Consider the following 18,420-nt stretch of genomic DNA (forward strand, 5'->3'; position numbering starts at 1 on the left):
GTTTGGCTTTGCAAAATGATGATACCTTGAGCACAACTCTTTGAGCCCCAAAGAGTTAGCTGTCTGGGATGGGAACCTCTGTCCTCACAGTTCAGCCTGGTGTTAGTTGAGTTTTGGTCCCTTTTCCACGGTAGGATGTTCGGCAGCGTCATAGATACCTCTCTCACCTGCCGCTCACCTGTGAGTTCAGCATTTGTGAACTGGCTCTGCAGCCTCCTGTGGTCTCTAAGGAAACTCTGGAGATATTCTCAGGTAAGAATGCACCCACTCTGCTTCTCTTCATAGTGAAGCTCAGGGTTTCTTCTGATTGGAAACCCAGTATGGGAGGAATATAGGAGCTCTGTCATGAGTCTCCATACCATACTCCATTCATCCAGTCCAGCTGCCTCCTTTTGTTGGCCTTAGTGACTAGTCACCTGGGAGGAGTTAATGGCCAGGCTGTCCTTGGTCTGCCTGCTCACTGTCTGACCATCCCACAGATGACATTGAGAAGAGGAAGCGTCAGCGCCAGAAGAAGGCTCGGGAGGAACGCCGCCGGGAGCGCAGGATTGAGATGGAGGAAAACAAGAAACAGGGCAAGTGTAAGTTCAGGAACTCTATTAGACTAGTACAGCTGTGCATCCTCATGGAGATACTCAGTGCTTGGGCCCAGGAACCAGACTATTTGGTCCACATCTCAGTTCTGCCACTTGTTTTTTGTTGTTGTTGTTTTTTTTTTTTTTAGCTCTCAAATGTGAATCATGAGAGTACTTCGTTCATAGACTTGAGAATTAAGTGAATTAATGGGGGTCAAAGTTCATAGCTTTTAATAAGGAATGAGATTAAATTTATCCTTGGTATAGTAGGCGAGAAAACCTGTTCTGGGGAAGGCAATTGGAGATCTGCTGAATTTAGGGGATGATTGTCTCCTGTGTGTTCTGAATGGAACATTGATCCCACCGTTGACTCTATTAAAGGAGACCTCTGTATACTGCAAGTCTGCCAAGAGAGTAAGATATAGTAGAAACCTTGACAAACTAGGAAATCTATGCAGGAGGTTAGATTTAAGAGCTCTTTCATGTAAGTACAGAGTCTTTTGATCTGCTTCTTCAACATAAGCTTCATTGAATCCAGATTAGTGTGACATGAGAGTGTACTTACTTATCCTCCAGAAAACAAAGAATCGAGTCCTCAGCCAGGGAAAGGACTTCACTGTTTTGACTACATGTTTATGGTGGTAAACATAAATTTTACTTCTCCAACTGGGATAAGTGTATAGCTGGGGTCCCAATGCTGTGTAGCTATTTGGCACATTTCCTAAAGAATTGAAAAAAACTGATGTTTCAGGTACAGGGGCTTTTTTAATTTTACCTTCTTTATTATAGAAACACCCAAAGACAAGTACATAGAATAATATAATTAACCATCATGTATAATATTTGGCTTCAGTTAAGAACAGAGCAAAGATTTTTTTATTTTTACTTATTTTTTAAGATTTTATTTTAAATGTTTTTTTTTTTTTTTTTTTTTGAGAGAGAGAGGGATGGAGAGAACACGTGCATGAGTGGGGGAGGGGCAGAAAGAGAGGGAGACAAAGATTCCGAAGCAGGCTGACAGTGCAGAGCTTGACGTGGGACTCGAACCCACGAACCGTGAGATCATGACCTGAGCTGAAGTCAGATGCTTAACTGACTGAGCCACCCAGGCGTGCCTAAGATTTTATTTTTAAGTGATCTCTACACCCAGTGTGGGGCTTGAACTTAACCCTGAGATTAAGAGTTACATGCTCTACCAACTGAGCCAGCCAGGTGCCCCCAAAAAGGGTTTTATTTTAAAACAAATATATAGGGGCTCCTGGGTGGCTCATTTGGTTAAGTGTCAGACTTCAGCTCAGGTCATGATCTCACAGTTTGTGAGTTTAAGCCCCACATCAGGCTTTCTCTCTGCCCCTCCCGTGCTTACGCGCGTGTGTGCACGTTCTCTTTCTCAAAGTAAACATTTAAAAAAATCAACAAAAATATAAAGTGACAATTACTATAAATTTGGGTTTTAAAGCGTGTTTACATACCTTAGAGCCTTGGGGGATTCGTATTGACTATCCACAACTGTTGGAAAAGATTTGAGGAATATTCTAAATGGCCCTACTGTACTCTTCTTTTTTCTTTGTAGATCCAGAAGTCCACATTCCCTTAGAGAATCTACAGCAGTTTCCTGCCTTCAATTCCTATACCTGCACCTCTGATTCTGCTTTGGGTCCCACCAGCACCGAGGGCCATGGTGCCCTCTCCCTGTCTCCTCTTAGCAGAAGTCCAGGTTCCCAAGCAGGTAAATGAGTTGGGATTTAAAGAATGAAGTTGCCCACCAACCACAGACCTTAAGCAAGGCCCTAGTGTCTGAATTTATAACTCTAACCTACTCAGTATGGTGGGATTTTTAGGTGATTAACCTTACTTTGGGTAGTTAATATATTTTTGGGGTACCTCAGATTTTTGCCATTTGATTCACCTTTCTGATTGGCTGTACTGACTACTTTATACCCTGCTGTTTTCTAAAAACCTCAAAACCTCAAGGCAGCTCATATGGCAGGAAAGTTAAACTTAGATTCTTCCCTGTGACCCAGCTGTTTTATTTCTAAAGATTTTTTAAGTGTTTTATTTAATCAATTTATTATTACTATTATTATTATTATTATTATTTTGGAGAGGGAGAGAGCACGTAAGCAGGGGAGAGATTGAGGAGGATAGAGGATCTGAAGCAGGCTCCGTGTTGACAGCTGAGAGCCTGATGTGGGGCTCAAACTCATGAACTGTGAGATCATGACCTGAGCCGAAGTTGGATGCATAACCAGCTGAGCCACGCAGGTGCCCCTCTGCCAGCCATTTTAAATAAAATGTCCAAGAGCAGAATATTTAAAGCTCTTGGTGACTACTATGATCATATGCTTGTCACTTTGCAGATTAGGAACCTGAGGCTGAGGCAGGGGCTTAGTGACAGGGACTGTGACTGTAACCTGCATCTTGAGGGCTGTATGCACAACTATTATGCTTTTTAGTCTAAGAAGAGAGCTGAAATACAGAGGAATATGGCAGAACATCAACTACATTATCTGTGATAAAAAATTGGTTGTGTATGTGCTTTCACATACTAGCTTTTTTGAAGGAATGGGCTTTAATGTATTGAAGCAAGAGCAGCTGGATAGTCCTAGGACTGAAAGTACTAAATAGCCCTGGCTGACTGTGGAAGGGTCTGCTACTGGGAGAGTGAATAGAGGCCTCTCCCTTCCAGCAGTGATCAGGGCAGTGGGTAGACCTGTGGGAAATGCCCAACTCTAGGTCAGAAAGGATGGAGAAGACTGTTACCTGGGGAGTATCGGGGGAAAGCTTGCATCTTCCTGTTGGATATTGTCCATTTGGATGTGTGTTTTGGATACTAACTGAATAGAGCAGGTCATACACATCTGGCTGGAACATAAAGGCTGACCTGATTAAATTTTATCTTTTTGTTAGAACATTTTCATTCACATAAAACCAGTCCATGACATACTGGTACCTAGGCCTTGAGAGTCAGCTGGTGTGGAAAGGGGTTTTTTTTGGCATGGAAATAGATTCTGCCATGTTTTCTAGTATTACTGTGACCACTAAACTTCCGTTTCCCTAGATCACTAGTATGAATAATAGGCCATGTTCTTGACTTTATAAGAACATGGCAGAATTGAAATTGGATCAAGGTTTGCTTTTTGTGGTGGGGCTGGTAATTATCTAGACCTGATTTAGGGTTCATCTCTTCTCTCTTGGAACTCGACTTATATAATCAGGTCTCTGGTTTCTTTTCAGACTTTCTGCTGACCCCTCTGTCACCGACTGCCAGTCAGGGCAGTCCTTCATTCTGCGTTGGGAGTCTGGAAGAAGACTCTCCCTTCCCTTCCTTTGCCCAGGTAAATCTTTGTGAAGCAGTTCGCGGGTATTTAACGTGAGCTCTGCTGCTTGTACTTTCTGGAAATCTTTGCGCTGCAGGAGAGACTTCCAGGCTAATGTTGTATTGATGGTAATAATCATGGAAAGCTTTTTTTAAGAGGAAATCTTCTAGATTTAGTTTCAGATGTTATTGTAGACTTCCCAAAGAAAGAGGCCAAGAGTAGCTGAGGGAGAATCAGAGCTTTAGTTTTTTAACAGATCATTAAATACTTGGGTACTAAGTGTTGTTTTAGGGGCTGGGGAGATACCAATTTCAGCTGGTCCCTGGTTCTAGGACTTCTGATTCAGGTGGTATGTACCTGTTACATATAATAAACCATTTCTCTTTGCTTTGGGAAGGGAAAGGTGGTCTTGGTTGTCCTATAACTAGCCAAACTGTCTTCCTTGGGCAGCTGAGTTAGAGGAACACTAGGCTAGTGAAACTTGATGTCAGATCTTTTTGTGTTCTGTTTTATTCTTTAAGTGTTTTTATTTTATGTAAAACAAGATGGCATTAAGGTAGGTTTCTTGGATGACCCATTCAAGGAAGTTCACTTAATCCAATTTACTGAAGGCTGTATCCTTTGCAAACCGACAGAAACACTGGCGGCACATAGGCTGTATTTCTGAATCAGACCATGCCGGTTTGGCAGACACAGCAAACCCTGGCCAGATTTCCTCAGCCGGCTCCCATAAAGCTGGTGACCCATCTTGTTCTCTTGGATGCAGCCAGGCAGAGATGTCAGATCATTTTATTAACCTTTAAAATAACAAACACTCAGTATTTCTGCATTAAGATAACTGAGGAGGATGGATGGACAGCTTGCTGAACACCCCTTTTAGAAGTTAGTATTAACCTTTTGGGGCTAGTTTGGGATCATTAGCTTAACAGTTCTTTAGAGCCGGTGATAGTGGAGGTTTCTCACGTTTCTCAGTGTGTGCTGAGATAGAAGCAGGAATTGGACTTTGGTAAGTCGAGTCCTGAAGTCAAGGAGGAAGAAATAATTGAGAGCAATCTTGAGTATTAACTGATAGGTTTCAGAAGTTATAAGCAAGTGGTTCCCAGGAATTATGTCAAATGCTTAAATTTGTTTTTGTTTTTTAGTGTTTATTTATAGAGAGAGAGTGATCGAGCAGGGGGAGGGGCAGAGAGAGAGGGGAGAGAAAATCCCAAGCAGGCTCTATGCTGTCAGTGTTGAGTCTGATGCGGGGCTTGATCTCACAAACTGTGAGATTATGACCTGAGCCGAAATCAGGAGTTGGACGCTTAACTGACTTGAGCCTACCCATGGACCCCTGAAGTTGTTTTTTTAAACTAGGTTTTATTGCTATTGCTTTTTTCAGCTTTATATGTTGAACAACTTCAAACTTAAAAGTGTTGAAGGAATAGCATAATGAACGCTCATACCTTTCACCTAGGTTCACCCGTTGTTAGCATTTTGCTATATGTGCTTTCTCTTTTTATTGTTACACTGTATTGAAAACGTTAGACCTCCTGAATGAGTTTACCACCAACTGTTTACGAGATAAGTGCCCCCAAATGATATTCTTCTATATGACCACATTTGTCATGATCACATAAAAGAAATTCAGCTAATTGAGTATCTAATACAGTACTTATTTCTTATTTCTCCATGTCTCAATGGTCCTGTATTGTTTTCAGTCCAGTCGAAAAAAAAGACTGCTCATTGCATGTGTTTGTCAAGTCTCTTTAGTCTTCTGTGATCTGTAACAGTTTCTCTAGCCTCTCTTTGTTTTCTTCCTGTGGCATGGATATTTTTGAAGCATCCAGGCCAGTTGTTGTGTATAGTGTCCTGCAGTTTGGATTTGTCTGTTTATTTTTTCATGAGTGGATTCAGGTTAAACATTTAAACATTTATGGCAAGAATAACACATAGGTGATAAGATATTTTAATGGCCTTTTAAGAGTAAGATGATTCAGATTCCATACTCTTTGGACCCCTAACTCCCAAGGACCAAGGGAAAAGATCATCCAAGTGGTACATGATGAAGAAAGGTTATTCAGTGAAATAAACCTCTGCCAACCCAACTCCATTTGAATAATATTGTACCTCACTTCGGGACACATACTTTAGGATGACGCATTCTTTTTTTTTTTTTAACTTTTTTTTTTTTTTTTTTTTTGAGACAGAAACAGAGCATGTACGGGGGAGGGGCAGAGAGAGAGACAGACACAGAATCAGAAGCAGGCACCAGGCTCTGAGCCATCAGCCCAGAGCCCGACACGGGGCTCGAACTCCTGGACCGCGAGATCGTGACCTGAGCTGAAGTCGGACGTTTAACCGACTGAGCCACCCAGGCGCCCCTAGGATGACACATTCTTATTTGAATCTCATGGGGCTTGTCTCTTGGTAGTTTTCCAGGGATAAAATTCAGCCTGCTTTGAGTTGCATGACACGTGTGGCCCTCAATAATTAAGAAGCTGGCCTTAGCCACCTGAGATGAAAGAATTCCTCATTCAGGGGCAGGAGGGATGGTTCTGATTTTATTGTACGTGGAGGAATCTGGTCTATGATTGGATCTAAAAGTTAATAATTAAGGAGCTATTAGAAAAGCAGAGACTGAAGGGTAATGGCAGCTGTTGGAGCAGTTTTAGGATAAAGTTAAATTGATTTTCTTGGCCTTAAGTAACTGGAGTTCAATAACCAGGTGGTTCGTTTTGCTTATTCCAAGAGGTTTATATTTTAGGGGTCCCAAGAAGAGCAGGAAAAACTTAGCAGAAGAAGGGAATGACAAAGTCAGGATTCCCAGCTTGAGAGTCTGAGTAAGAACCTCTTGTGTAGTCAGTCCATGCACTGTTCTTTATCTGTTTCCTAAGGAACAACACAGGCTTTGGTTTCCCACCTTGGGGGTTTACTGCTAGTTCTCTTGGTCTAGAGACCATGGTATAGAGGATATGACTGAAACAGTATGTTAAGGAGAGAAGTACTTGGAAAATCCTTTTTTCCAGAGGTGATAGTTCTTTGTGCCCTTAGCCAGTTAGTGTCAAGACACAGTCTGGGAAAGAAATTGGATCAGTTGCTTAAATTCTTCTCTCCCTTCTTTCCCACCTTGGCAGATGCTGAGAGTTGGAAAAGCAAAAGCAGATGTGTGGCCCAAAACTGCTCCAAAGAAAGGTGAGAATGGCCCTCTGGTGGAGGGGGAGTTTGGCTCCTTTCAGAAAGTAAATTAACACTGATATTTTATAGATGAAAACAGCTTAGTTCCTCCTGCTCCTGTGGACAGCGATGGGGAGAGTGATAACTCAGACCGTGTTCCTGTGCCCAGTTTCCAAAATTCCTTCAGCCAAGCTATTGAAGCAGCCTTCATGAAACTGGACACACCAGCTACTTCAGATCCCCTCTCTGGTAAAGGCAAAGAAACGGAGTGCTCAGTACAGAGTTGTCATTCCCACCTGGATCCAGTGGTGGGCATCACTAATTAGTCAGGCACTTTTCTCTTGAGCCCCTAGGCTCACATGCTCATGTCAGCTAGGACGTTTTTGCCACCCCAAATTAATTATTGAGGCCCAGCTGTGAAATTCTGAAGAACTCTATATTTTTTCCCTCTAAGACGTAATGGAGAGTAGATTTTAGAATCCTGAGTTTGGTAGAAGGTGGCCAATAGGTGGAGAAGTCAGGCTTGAAGCCCACGCCACTCTGTAGTATTCAGTTAGACAAGATCGCTAGCATTCGTGGTGTGCCTTTGCTGTGCCTACCTAGCCTTGTGCTCATTTTATTCCCCCAACAACCATATTAAATGGGTAGGACTATGTTACGGATGAGGAAACGGGTCTAGGGATGTAAAGTGACTTGCCCAGATACCTGGAGTGTGCAAGGACTGGTATCTGGATCCAGGGGGTCTTCATCCTAGAACCTTAACTGCCACTCTGAGACTCTCGGGGACGAAACTGGCTGGGGTAAGGGGATGGCATTCTAAGCTAAGTTCTTTCTGTGTTTCCATTTAGAAGAGAAAGGAGGAAAGAAAAGAAAAAAACAGAAACAAAAGCTCCTGTTCAGCACCTCAGTCGTCCACACCAAGTGACACTACTGGCCCTGGCTACCTTCTCCATCTGGTTTTCTTTTTCCTGTGCTTTTGTTTTGCTGCTGTAATTTTTAAGTATTTGAGTTTGAACAGATTAGCTCTGGGGGGAGGGGGTTTCCACAGCGTGAGGGGGAACCAAGAAAATTTTAAATACAGTGTATTTTCCAGCTTCCCATCTTTACACCAAAATAAAGTATTGACACACAAGAGATCTCTCTTCCTGCCAAGGTTTTTAGTTTGTTACCAGGTTAGTCTTTTTGCCCCATGTAATTAGTTTTTCTCAACCCAAATAAGTTTGAGTTCCTTCAACATCCCGCAGAGCAGCCCAAACCAGAGTGTTCTAGCACTGTTCTACTGACATGTCAGGGCATCATGGCTTCAACACACCTATCAGTGTGTCTTTTAAAAACAGTTGAATCTTTCCTGTTTAGTTCTCCTCTTGTTAAACAGAAGGATGGGAATAAAACAGACTTAGGATACCCAGCCTGAATTGCAGTTTTTCTTCTGAGAAATGGTCAGCTGTGGTGCCAGACCTGGGTTGCTTACATATGTGATGGAGGGTTTTACACCTCTTGAATGTGGCTTCTGTTTGGCAAGGAAAGGTGTAGTTGTCACTAAAGAAGGCCTGGAACCTGCCAACTTTTAGGTCAAGCCTGTTAAAAGTGACAGTGGCCTCAGTTGTAGGAGCGGCAGAGTAGGGCAAGTTTGAAAGCGGTGGGGGTACCCACTGCCTCCTTTTGTCTGAAGCGGTCTATGCCTTGGTTTCAGCTGAATTTGAGTGATGTGAATTATTTTGCTGCTTAATAAAGTGACCTCTAGGTATAGTAGAATGTGAAGGCAAATAGTTGCAATAAATCACTTGCACAAGCAATGCGAACTTTCTGGTTTTTTAAAGTTCATTATAGGTTAGATAGACATACCTCTTAAATAGGTTAAGACTTTTTTTTTTTTTAAAGTTTATTCTGAGAGAGTGTGGGAGAAGGGGGAGAGAGAGAGAGAGAGAGAGAGAGAGAATATCCCCCAAGCAGGCCCTGCACTGTCAGCACAGTCCCTGACAGTGGGGGCCCGAACTCACGAACCCTGAGAACATGACTTGAAAAAAATCAAGAGTCAGATGGACGTTTAACTGACTGAGCCACCCAGGCTCCCCCTTAAATAGGTTAAAGTAACAACACTAGAAGTTTGAGCACTCTTATCATGGAGCAATGTCTCTCCTGGTGTCAGGCCCAAAGGGTTCTTGAGTTGGGCTTGGCTTTAACCCGTCATTCTTAAAAGGAAGAGGTTCAGAAATTCTGGAATAGGAACTCTCCTGGGTGGATGAGGGTGTTTCAGCCCTGAAAATGAGGGGACATGTTGAAACAAAAATTACAAATCCTTCTGTTAAATGTGTAAGGGACTCCGAATAACATGTTTTATTCAAAAAAACATCCTAGAAATGTCAGTAGGTAGTAGATCAAAACCTTCCTGTGGCAGTGTGGCAGGGTCACGGGTTTTCAGGTACCTGTCAGGTGAAAGACAGTAGGGAAGGGAGGAATTGCAGAAAACTACTGGAAGTTGGCAACTACTGCTTGGCTTTGTAGTGATGTCAGGCAAGGCTAGGTTTTCTTCCCCCTCAAGAAAAGTGCAAAAACTGTGTCATCCTGTTACCTGATTATTATTGGTAAGGAATCTGGCATTTTTAAGGCCCTGTGGGTCAGGAATGAGACCAGCTATAAATTTGTACCAGTTCTCACCAATTGTCTCACCAATTGTCTCACCAATACACTTACTCTGAGTGACTTGGAATACTTAGGGTTCATCCTAGGGATTGGGGCACAGGGCTCAAGTGGGAGGCTATGCATCTGCTATCCTATAGGGGAGCCAGTCTTCCCAGTGAGGCCAGGGGTTGAGGGGGAAGGAGACCTGGCCAAACTTGAACTTAAGCTAAATGCTACAGAAGCCAAGGACATTTATTAAACCTACTCTGGCCAGGCAATTAGATACAGAGATGTCTGTAACCACAGGGGCTTCACCTGCAGAACCACTTAACCAGGCACTGGTAGGTAAAAGTGACTTCAGTTTAAGTGAACACGTCCTCCATTTTAAGCTGATAACCTGGCCTCTGGTCAGCAGTCATCCAGTTTGGGAAACCGTAGTAGATGCTGCTGCCTCCCAAAATGTCCTGTTCCAACAAGTGGGCCCTGAATCTTGGGCACAGCATAGCCTGCAGAAATTCACTCCATTGCTTCAGAAGGCTCCTCACTGCCACTATCTGAAAGCTGCTCCTCATCTGACCTCTCCTCTAGTAAACAGCTTCTTGTGACAGACTTCTGGATAGCTTCCCGCTCTCCTGGAAAGGCAGACAGCAGGGATGAAAGAGGTCTTTGGGAGTGACCTCTTACTCAGGTTAGTTACTGTTCAGTGGGCACTGGGCTAATGTCGCTTACCTTCATCAGTGCAGTTCTGCAATAACATCAATAGCTGTCTCCTGTTGTAACGAATCAGGAACTTCTGACATGTTCGGATTGTACCTGGCACATGAAAGAGCTTTGTGGTCAACAGCTTGTGAAAGGTGTCTGCTTCAAGTCTTTCCAAGCTAGGTGAAAACGTCTTGTTCTTGGCAGGATAGCAGGAAGACCCACCCGCTGTCAAGACTGAACCCTGAACCCGTTAGTATTAGAAATCAGCAACCATACCATATGCACCCCTACCTCCCACGTGCAAAGTGTTAAGAAAACACGGGTAACGGTGTCCTTTGTTCTCCAAGTATGTGATGAAAGGAAGAGCTGAGCACACGAGTTGGTAGAATTCTTTCCGGCATCGAAGTAGCACTATTCCAGTATAGGCATTGAGGTATCGCACTACAGGGAAAAAAATCATTTTGGGAGACTTTGGATTCACTTAAAAATCTTAAGACTAATTCAGAGTCTACTAGGTGACAGGCAGTGGCACTTGGGATGTATTATCAAGTGGGTAAAAAATTCCTAAAGGAAAAGAGCTTTAGAACAGACCTTCATTTATGGAAAGGGGACAAACCACATCCAGTGCTTTGCTCGGAACTGGTGAATGAATTCAGAATTATAAATGCTCTTCTAAATCACTGATAAGTGAAGTTGGGGCTAGCAGAGATCCACCTCCCTCAGAGAAAACTCTTGGCTGAAAGGTGGTTCTATTGCAACTGGGCTCTGTAGGTCTTGAAGCAGCCAACTGCAAATGACCTAATGTAGGAGAATTGTGCCTGTGTGCATGCATGTGATTCTCCAGTATTCAATTTTGAGCACAGGGTAAAGGAGGGAACAAATTTAAAAAACCTGGTGCTGTGGGAAGAATCCTCTTCCTCATTTACATACACACAATTATGAGTTCTGTACTCTACCTGCCTGTACTATTAAGGGCTTTTTAGAGGTAATTTTGACAATTTTTCGCACCATAGGATGTCAATGTAACAAATAGCTTTCTCGGAACTATACACGTCTTCCCCCATTTAACTCATTATCCTGCTTAATTCAATCGCAATCCCCCGATATACTATGTCAAATAGGCAAAGGAGATTCTTGCCCCAAGTCCCATCGCCTTCTGCTTTTAGCTTTTTTTTCCTTGAAAAATTTTTTTTACTGCTTATTTTTGGGAGAGCGTGAGCGGGGTAGGGGCAGAGAGAGGGAGACACAGAATCCGAAGCAGGGGCTCCAGACTCTGAGCTGTCAGCACAAGAGCTCTACCTGGGGCTGGAACTCACTGTCAGATCATGACCTGAGCTGAAGTCCGACGACACTTAACCAACTGAGCCACCCAGGCGCCCCCGCTTTTAGCTTTCTGCCTAACTTCGGACTCGTTCAGACTTCCGGCTCAGGCTTCAAGTGGCCTCAAGAGGACGATATCGTACAGTGAGGATTGTTTATCGAGCTTGGAAGCTCCTGCGGTCACTCCTATCCCTTCCTTCTCCCTTTCCGCCCCCGTTCCCTCCCAAACCCGCCGTCCACCTAGTTCCCCAGCACCCTCGCACCCGCGAAGCCGATGGAGCAGGAGGCGGCGCCGAAAGTCCCGTGCACGCGAGCGATTGTGTCTCGTACGAGGCCGCCCAGCACTCGGTCCTCCAGACTCAGACGGCAGCGGGGGTCATCAGACACGACTTCGCAGAGCAGGTACCTGCGGAAGGCAGCAGGGAAGTGAGCGTGGAGCCGGGGCCGCGAGGACCTAACAGGACAGGATTTGTCGAGCCGCCGCCGCTTACCTGTGCTTGAATCGCACCATGGCGGTCTCTGCTCCGGCTGCCCTACGCCCAAAGCGGATGTCGGTTTCGCTGGCGGCAAATGGGAAATTAGTTTCCGTAATCTTGCAGCCACTCAGAAAGGGAAGCAGGGTAAGAAGGCGGGGCTAGAGTGTTGGGAGGCCGAGCCCAATGTCAGTCTCCCTTAAGCCCCACCTCCCGCAACTGTTTGGAGGGCGCATGCGCCCTGCTGGACTGCCTCGTTGAGGTTTAGGTATTCGGTGGTTGAGGTCCGCGGTTCCGCGGTGTATGCTTGTGTTGGGTGGTTCTGCTCCACGCCGGAGTTTGCAAATCTGTGTAGGAGGCAGCTGCTGCATTTGGGACTCTCGGGATGTCTGCTTTCTGTTACCTTGCAATACAGTTGTGTATGCATTTATATTCACTCCCTAGACTAGACGGTGGAATTTAAGAGGGCAAGACCCTGCATTTACACGCCTGGGATTGACACGGGAAATCGGACCCTTAGTTTCAGGTTAGAGCTCAGTTTAATTTTTTATTACAGCCAAATATGTTATTACTGTTTGGGTCTTTCAACAATGTTATGGAGACGGGTGTACTGTCTTGGTGTTTGTTTGCAAAAACAACCCTTGGTCGTTAAATTTTACTTTTTTTTTTAATGTTTACTTTTTTTAGAGAGCGCGAGTGGGGGAGGGGCAGAGAGAGAGAGAGAGAGAGAGAGAGAGAGAGAGAATGAGAATTCAAAGCAGGCTTTCGGGCTCCAAGCTCTGAGCTGTCAGCACCAAGCCCTACGTGGGGCTTGAACCCTGGAACTGCGAGACCATGACCTGAGCCAAAATGGAACACTTAAGGGACTGAGCCACCCACGCGCCCCACATTTTACTTTTTTTAAACAGGAAAGTACAAGAAGCAAATAAAAATAAATTATAATCCCAGGACTGAGAGCGAATAATTTATCATGTAGTGTATTTTCTTCCTGCTCTTTCCCCCTGTGCCAGCAATTCTCAAAGTGAGGTCCAGGGACCACTGGATTTTCTGAGACCCTTTCAGGAGTCCCCAAGGTCAAATTACTTTAATAATAATACTAAGATGTTATTTGCCTTTTTCACTGTCTCAGAGTGGACAGTAAGGTTTTCCAGAGACTATGTGACATGTGCTGACATCATTCTGATGGCTAATGGGATTTTGTATTGTTTTAAACATTTCTCAGTTTTATTTTGTTAATATGTACTTGAAATCTTCACATTTCTCAGTTTTAGTATCAATGGTAAGTATCAATATATCCTACAAAAGCAAAAACTCTTTGGGATCCTCAATAAATTTAAGAATGTAAAGGGGTCCTGACACAAAAAACAGAACTGCTGCCCTATGTTAAATTATATTTTTCCTTTTATTTTCTTACTAAGAATAGGATCAAGGGGCAGCCTGCGTGGCTCAGTTAAGCATCTGACTCTTGATTTTGACTCAAGTCACGATCTCACAGTTGTGAGATTGAGTCCCGAGGTGGGCTCTTCTCTGACAGCACAAAACCTGCTTAGGATTCTCTCTCTCTCCCTCTCTCCCCACCCTTCCCCTGCTTGTACTCCCTCTCTCCCTCAAAATATATAAACAAACATTTAAAAATCTATGCAAAAAAAAAAAAAGGGGTCGAAGTGTTTAGCACTTTTTATGACTTTTTTTTACAACTGTATTATTGAGGTATACCATGTATAATGTACATATTAAGTGTAAAGCTCAATGAATTTTTACATATGTCTAGACTGACTTTTGTAACTACCACCCCGATTAAGAGGGAGCATTTCCATACCTAAGAAATTTCCTTGCTTTCTAAAACCTTCCCAGAAGTAACCTCTGTTCTGACTTCTCTCATAAGATAAGCTTTGCCCATACTTGAACTTTATATGGATATCCAACAGCACGTGTGTGTGTCTTCTTTTGCTAAACCTAATGTCTTTAAGTTTCAGTCTGTTTGACTATATTTTCATGTCAGCCATTATGCAATGTTATTTTTCAGCTGCACAGTATTGCATTGTTTGGATGTAACAGTGCTAAAATGGTCACTATTCCAATGACAGACATTCAAATTAGTTCCAGACTTTTTTTGTCAGACCCAGTACTCTGGTGCACAGCTTTGTACCTTGGTCTTAATACTCATTCCTGTTTGTAGAATTGTGGAACTGGCTGGCCCTGTGAGGTCTGTGGATGGAGGCCATTTATTTGCAAAATCTGGAAGGAATCCTCAGTTTTCCCCATCTCTCAACTCCTTGCCACCTTAAAGGAGGCATGTTGAGGAAGGAAGGGGTGGAGGGGAGGCGAGAGGGCAGTGGCTCTGCTGGGGGACCTGTGTCTACTGCTACCTTTCCTCCTCCAAGAACAACCTGTTTATCCCCAAACGGTCTCGCCAGCGTCCCCGTTTGGCCAGCAGGGGGCGTCAGAGGCCTGTTGTGCGCTGAATAGAAAAAGAGCCTCAGAGCACCGCCCCCCTCCCGCCCACTCCTTTAGCGTCCCTAAAATAATTCCCCCAATACTTCCTAGCTTTCAATTCACTTAATCCCAACATCACGCCCATTTTATTGATGCAGGTGGGGCTCAGACCAAAGTTACATCCAGGAAGGAGCTAGATTAGAATTAGAACCCAAGGCCATCCGACTCGAGTCCTTGCCCTCGTCCATCCGGCTGCTGTCCGCTGTCCGGTGCACGGTTTTGTCTGTTCCCTCTCCATTTTCCAGCCACGTGCTGCCCGGGAGTTTAATTCATGTCCCTAGACCTCAGTTTCCTCATCTATGCCACAGGATGACGATGGTTCCTCGCTGTAGGGTGGATATGAGATAAACGAGATAACGTGGGTAAAACGCCTGGCACGGGGGGTGCACACAGTACACGCAATTTTGAGTGAAAATGATCTAGCCTTCCGCCCAGGCGTAACCCCCGGAGCCGGCACACTGGGGCCGTCCTGGGCCTCCCCTCCTCCGGACCAGGTCCGTTTCCTCTGTCCGCCCCACGAGGGTCCAGACACCGACGGTGGCCCGGCGGCGGGGGCGGGCGGCGGGGGCGGTGCAGCCTGCTCCCCGCGGTAATTAGCCCGTGCCGGCTCCGGCTCCGCCAGCCGCTAATTACACGTCTCCTAATGAGGCCGGCGGCTGTTTGCAATCACCCGGGTCCCCGCCGCGAGGCGCGGGAGGCCGCTAGGGAATCCGCCCCCGGAGGCGTGGAGGGCGGCTGCCTCCTCCCGGGCGGCGGATGCGCGGGGCGCGACGCATATGTGCCCCGGGGGTGCGGGGTGCGGAAGGCCAGCCCGGCAGGGGCGGGGCGCTCACCCGCGGTCTCGCCTCAAATCTCTCCCACAGAGCCAGTATTCTCCACACTTTACAGGTGAGGAAGGGCGCTGAGGCTCGAACTCCTGGGCACAAAGCTCAGGCCCAAGTAGGCTAATCGTGATTGGACCCCGAACCTGTGCGCTTACCTGATTCAGGTTCTTCCTGGAGCAGTGGGGGTACGTGCTGTTGTTTCCCCGGGGACTTCTCTGAAGAGTAGGTCCCGGACCAGACAAATGAGGGGAAGATGGGGGTGCTTGGGAAACTTTCTCCAAGTGTCTTTTTTTTTCCTTCTCATTTGAGAGTTCCCACCCTCATTTTGCCCTTTTGGATCAGACACAAGATGGAATATTAGCTTTGGCAAGAACTTTAAAACTTACTTGGAAACATAAGTCACAAGTCCCATTTCACAGACTAGAGCATCTGGAAGTTCCCTAGGACGTGGGTGAGGCAACTGCTAAAACGCTCTCTTTACATAGGGGATGGGAAGCTACCACTGTGCACGGTGTCCCAGGGGCTTATGGGGTGGGATCCAGAGTAGCTGCTTTCAGTCTTCCTGGGGATCTTCTGCCCTTGCATGTCTTAGGCTCTCACTGTGTGCCAGGCACCGTGTAAGCACGTCGTGTTTGACTTCATTTAGTCCTCCAGACAACCCTGCGAGGGTGGGTCACGTTCTTCTCTGCGTTCAGGGAGCAAATGACTTGCCCAAGGTCATGCCGTAATTTCAGCAGACTAAAGACCTTTTGTCTTACCCCCCACACCTGTGCTCTTAACCCCCTGTTCTCTACCTCTTCTGGGATGTCTGTGACCTAGAAGGATGTTCAGAGAAGGTGAACTCAATCAGGGCGTCGTTCTGAAGGGACTTTGGCATCCAGGGGTCCCTATCAAGAGCCTGGATGCTGCCATGGTGGATAGTGGCAAAGGAAAATTGTATCTGCTTTGACATTTTGTTAAGCAGCTGCTGCTCATTAGGGGCTCCTGCTCCTCTAATCCAATCAACCAATTCCCTGTAAAACCTTTATGGGAACAATCTGGATGAAATTAAACCCTCCATCTGCCTGACCAGGGGCCTAGGGAACTACTGCATCCTTGAGGCTGCATCCCTCAGACATGGCCCTCTCTGGACCTCAGAGACAGAGCACTGCATCTCACTCCTCGCTCGTCCTCCCTGCCTTGTGGACCCTTTCCCCCTCTCCCCTGCCTGCTGCGGGGGCTCACTCATCCAACAATTAATTGAAACTACAAGGGCACTACTGTTTGACCCAGCAGTTTCTCCGCCAGGAATTTATCTCACAGAGATCCTCGCACTTGTGCCAAATGACAGGTGAATGAGGATGCATCTTGCGGCGTTGTTTGTGGTAGCAAAAGCCTATCTCAGTGTCTATCAGAAAGGATCCGCTGTACGTGTATATGTATTGGACATGTGCCAGAGAGTGTTCTAAACACTTTACATAGATTGACTCATTTAACCCCCACAACTGCCCTTTAAACTAGGAACTTAATTTTATTAACTAATTTCCAGGTGAGGAAACTGAGGCCCAGAGAGAACACATAGCTTGCCCATGCTTCATGTGCTTAGTAAGCGGCAGTACCACAGTCCATGTTCTAAATCACTATCCGATAGAACTTCTGTCTTTCTGTGCATGGAGAATTTCCAAAAAGTGATACAAAAGCAATTGATGATGGTGGCCTCTGGGGGGGGAGGAATTGACCATGTGGAGTAGGAGGGGAACTCCCTTTTTACTGGGACCCCTTTTGTACCAGACTATGTTACCATGTGCATATGTTAGTTTCATAATTCAGAGGAGTTTCTGAGCCGCAAGCCTTAAAGCATGTTATTACTAATCCTTACCTCAACCCTGGAAGTGGACGATATCACCCTCATTTTGCAGGTGAGGATGTTGAACTCACCGCATGGTCTGGCCAGGCTACATGACTGGGAATGACATGGCGGGGGCAGGGGGGTTGGCTCTCAAACCAGTGCTCTTTCCCCTAATTTATATTTGGCCCCCTGGGCTTGCAAGGTTCAGAGGGAAGAAAAGTGGTTAAAAGCATGAACTCTGGGGCCAGCTTGCCTGTGTTCGAGTCCTGACTCAGCCACTCACCATCTGTACAACCTTGGGCAAATCACTTTGAACCTCAGAGATGTTTTCCTCTTTATGAGGATTAAGTGACTTCCTTCCATGACGAGTGCTTAGAACAGGGCCTGTCTCATCACAAGCGCTCAAGTAATGCTGGGTAGTTTTATATTATTGCCCCGAACACTGTCTTCCTCAACTTCAAGCTCAGAGCAGTCCCTTCTCCCAGCTGGTGTGTCCAGCTGTGGCTGCTCCAGTCCTCTCCTCGAAGGGCAAGGCCCAGCCACCCTGTGCTCCAGTCTCTAGCAGAAGTCCTTTGGGATCGGCTCTCCTGGGTTATCCCACTCTGGTGGCTGTGATCAGAAGCGATCACATCGCCAGAGCTGGAAAAAGGGGCAGAGCCACAGGGCTGGTGTGGCCCAGATCCAGGGTGAGGCTGCGCCGGGCGGCCTCCTAGTTCGGGATGTTCCCAGCGCCTTCCCACCGCTTATACTTGGAGGGAGAAGGGCCTCAAAATAGCTGTTGCTTCCCCAGCACGGCGCTAGGCCAGGGACAGGAATAGACATCTGGGGGTGGCCGCCTCAGCTTCCCTCAGGGGCCCTGGGGGGGGGGTGGCAGGAATAAGCAGAGGCCAGGCTCCTCCCAATGTGGGGATATAGTGTAGCCACCAGTACGCAGTGACCACCTGTGACAGTCTAGCCCATGGAAAATGTTGCCCTAGCTGGGGCTGGCTGGACAGCAGGTCACCAGCACCGGCCAGACGCTGGCCAGGGTCTGGATTCTTAGACCGATAGAAAGTGCCCTTCAACATTGTCTCCTACGATTCTCTCTTGGCAGGCGGGGAAACT

At 46.0% G+C, this 18,420-nt stretch overlaps 2 protein-coding genes and 1 pseudogene across 4 annotated transcripts in view; 1 reads left to right on the forward strand and 2 right to left on the reverse strand.

Moving 5' to 3' along the window:
- RNF10 (ring finger protein 10) overlaps positions 1-8,847 on the forward strand; it is a 34,823-nt gene extending 25,976 nt beyond the window's left edge. The window contains exons 11-17 of one of the 2 annotated variants that reach the window (XM_043557778.1): positions 135-252; positions 480-581; positions 2,149-2,304; positions 3,813-3,913; positions 7,012-7,069; positions 7,142-7,300; positions 7,900-8,847. In XM_043557778.1, coding sequence (XP_043413713.1) covers positions 135-252; positions 480-581; positions 2,149-2,304; positions 3,813-3,913; positions 7,012-7,069; positions 7,142-7,300; positions 7,900-7,976 — 771 coding nt within the window. In that variant the 3' untranslated portion in view covers positions 7,977-8,847. Of the gene's footprint in view, positions 1-134; positions 253-479; positions 582-2,148; positions 2,305-3,812; positions 3,914-7,011; positions 7,070-7,141; positions 7,360-7,899 lie in introns of both variants that reach the window. The other variant, XM_043557777.1, reaches the window with a different exon arrangement.
- Positions 4,446-4,726, reverse strand: LOC122470314 (annotated as a pseudogene).
- Positions 8,848-9,027: 180 nt separating the features above from the next.
- On the reverse strand, positions 9,028-12,285 carry POP5 (POP5 homolog, ribonuclease P/MRP subunit). Of its 2 annotated transcripts, none has more exons than XM_043557780.1 (5): positions 12,187-12,285; positions 11,959-12,101; positions 10,667-10,816; positions 10,403-10,486; positions 9,028-9,310 (listed from the first exon to the last, which is right to left on the reverse strand). In XM_043557780.1, exons 1-5 carry the CDS (start codon positions 12,204-12,206, stop codon positions 9,231-9,233), a joined length of 477 nt encoding a protein of 158 aa, XP_043413715.1. In that variant the 5' UTR covers positions 12,207-12,285; the 3' UTR covers positions 9,028-9,230. The 2 variants fall into 2 exon arrangements, with proteins under 2 accessions (XP_043413715.1, XP_043413714.1); XM_043557779.1 differs by lacking the exon at positions 9,028-9,310 and adding an exon at positions 9,366-10,305 and having other exon boundaries at positions 12,187-12,284.
- Between the last annotated feature and the right edge of the window lie 6,135 nt (positions 12,286-18,420).

The sequence above is a fragment of the Prionailurus bengalensis genome, chromosome D3 (assembly GCF_016509475.1).
Source record: "Prionailurus bengalensis isolate Pbe53 chromosome D3, Fcat_Pben_1.1_paternal_pri, whole genome shotgun sequence".
In the NCBI taxonomy this organism is placed as follows: domain Eukaryota; kingdom Metazoa; phylum Chordata; class Mammalia; order Carnivora; family Felidae; genus Prionailurus; species Prionailurus bengalensis.